Raw genomic sequence first — 2,186 nt, 5'->3', positions numbered from 1 at the left:
GCAGTAGTCAAGTGAAATGGGTCTGTTTTATGTGTTGTCATCTCGATTCAGGGGGCTTTCTGCCTGTGTTTGCCTACGGCCCTAAATTTCCTAAATCCGCCCCTGTGCACGTGGGCATTGTCAGTTTCACTATAGCTCTGGTGAATTTCAATGGTGAAGTCCTCTGGAAATCTTCAATAATTGTTGTTGATTGCAGATGTGTCTAGTAGTTCCCATTGATTTAGCTTGGAAAGCGGGGAGAATGGCGCTAGGCTTACCGCACCGTGACGTCACTGCTGGAAGATGGCAGGAGGGAGGGGCTACTATGTTTGGGAAAAAATGGCCGCTCCCAGACTCAGTGCAGGATGAAAATTATTGTTTTTATTTTTTTACTGATTATTTCTTTACAGTTAAATTCATGAAATCAGCGCTAACGTATTAATTCTAGGTCTAAATGATGATCCATTGATAATTCCTTGCTGACCGGACTTTTCCTTTAAATTATCGTCTGTAAAAAGAAAAAAAGGTTTAAAAACCACTGCCATCAGAATTACAGATAGAGGCTCTAAATGTTTTTCTCTCTGAGTGATTTATTTATATACTATAGAAGCTTCGTTTTCTAAAACGAGTGACAAGAAAGACTTTCTTTTTAAGGGAAATTCTAACTTTTTGGGGTTTTATTTGTCCCCCTACCTGTTCTCACAGTAGACAATCTTGAGATCCATGTTGACTCTGGTGACGAACATTTGGCAGTCGATGCGAACCTCGTTAATTGTGGGTGGAGGGAGGGCATGGGCTACTACCACCATTCCCATGATCTGATTAGGCACTGAGCGGCTGTGCGTCAGAGCCATCCTGATTCGCAGACGCCCTGTGACGTGGATCACCTGACAAGAAAAACACAACAGGTCAAAGAGCATAATAGCTTTTCTGGACACTGAGAATTTTAGCATTAAAGGGCAGAAAGCATGGCGGTTCAAACCAGATGGAAATAAAACAGCATTCTTGTGGTTAAAATAGAAATCTGTCTCTAAAGCAGAGATAATCAGTGAGCCTAAAAGAAACAAGGATGGCTAGAAAGACATAAATACAAGTAAAACAGGAAGCATCTGTGACTTTGGGCAACTTTGGGCCAGTTGGACCACCTCAACAGCTATTAAGGCAAGGCAGGTTTATTTATTGTATATAGCAGATTTTAATGGCAGTGCAATTCAAAGTGTTGTATCATATAAAAAAATGACATTGCAGAGGCTTAGTGGCAATACCAAATAATTAAAGAGAATAAGAGGGAAATTATTAAAATAAACTAATATCTTATTAGAAAAATGAAATGATAGACTGGAAACTGAATCAATAATGTTTAAAGAGCAAAGTCAAAGACCAAGGTAAACAAATACATTTAATTTCAAGCAGCATTTAAGCACTTTTGCAGTTTATTCCAGATTAATGGAGGATAGAAACTAAACGCGGCTGAAGAATCAATGGGTCTGGCTGTTGATCCACTGACAACAAATCTGTAATGCATTTTGGTTTTCAGATATTTCTAGAGCGAAAGAAGTACAGCGAACCCTCGTTTATCGCGGGGGTTACGTTCCAAAAAGAACCCGCGAAATCCGTGAAGTAGAAACCTTTATTTTTTTACAGTTATTATACAATAAAATACTCCATACAACATTGAAATCAAGGAACAAAAACTTGTTACAGGCCCAAGCATTAATTTAACAAATAAAAGTACTATATAAACGTTTGTTGTTGTTTTTTTTGTTTTTTTTTTTTTGTTACAAATAACTACTGTACTGTACTGTAAAATAATATAGTTATAAATAAATAAATAAATAATAATTTTAATCATCAATACGAACTGAAGAGTTAATATTGGCACCGCCCCGCCGTGACGGATTGGAACGGGAGAAAATTAAAAATGATTATGGAAAAAAATGCAAAGTACAGTAGGACAAATAGTGACTGACGTGTCCAGTACAGTATTTCACTGCTGTTTGACGGAGCCGCTGCATCATGACTCCGCTCTGTGGCGTTTTTTTCTTCTTAAGCCTGCGGTGCAGCTGTGTGTTTTTGCAGAGAAGAACATAGTTATCGGTTGTTGTTGTCGCTCTTTTTTCTTCTGGGCCAAAAGATCCTTATAAACCGACATGCCGTTATTGACACACATTTTATATTACTTGAAAACAGTAATAAATACATAAAAA

General features: G+C 37.7%; 1 protein-coding gene across 1 annotated transcript in view; it reads right to left on the bottom strand.

Moving 5' to 3' along the window:
- The window catches only part of npas3 (neuronal PAS domain protein 3), a 444,436-nt gene that overhangs the window by 25,938 nt on the left and 416,312 nt on the right, over positions 1–2,186 (bottom strand). The window contains exon 8 of the mRNA XM_015378092.1: positions 673–866. Within this exon, the coding sequence (XP_015233578.1) occupies positions 673–866 (194 nt within the window). The remainder of the gene's footprint in view (positions 1–672; positions 867–2,186) is intronic.

This window comes from Cyprinodon variegatus, unplaced genomic scaffold (assembly GCF_000732505.1).
Source record: "Cyprinodon variegatus isolate N-32 unplaced genomic scaffold, C_variegatus-1.0 Scaffold164, whole genome shotgun sequence".
Lineage (NCBI taxonomy): Eukaryota > Metazoa > Chordata > Actinopteri > Cyprinodontiformes > Cyprinodontidae > Cyprinodon > Cyprinodon variegatus.
This window is presented reverse-complemented; position numbering and strand designations above follow the sequence as displayed.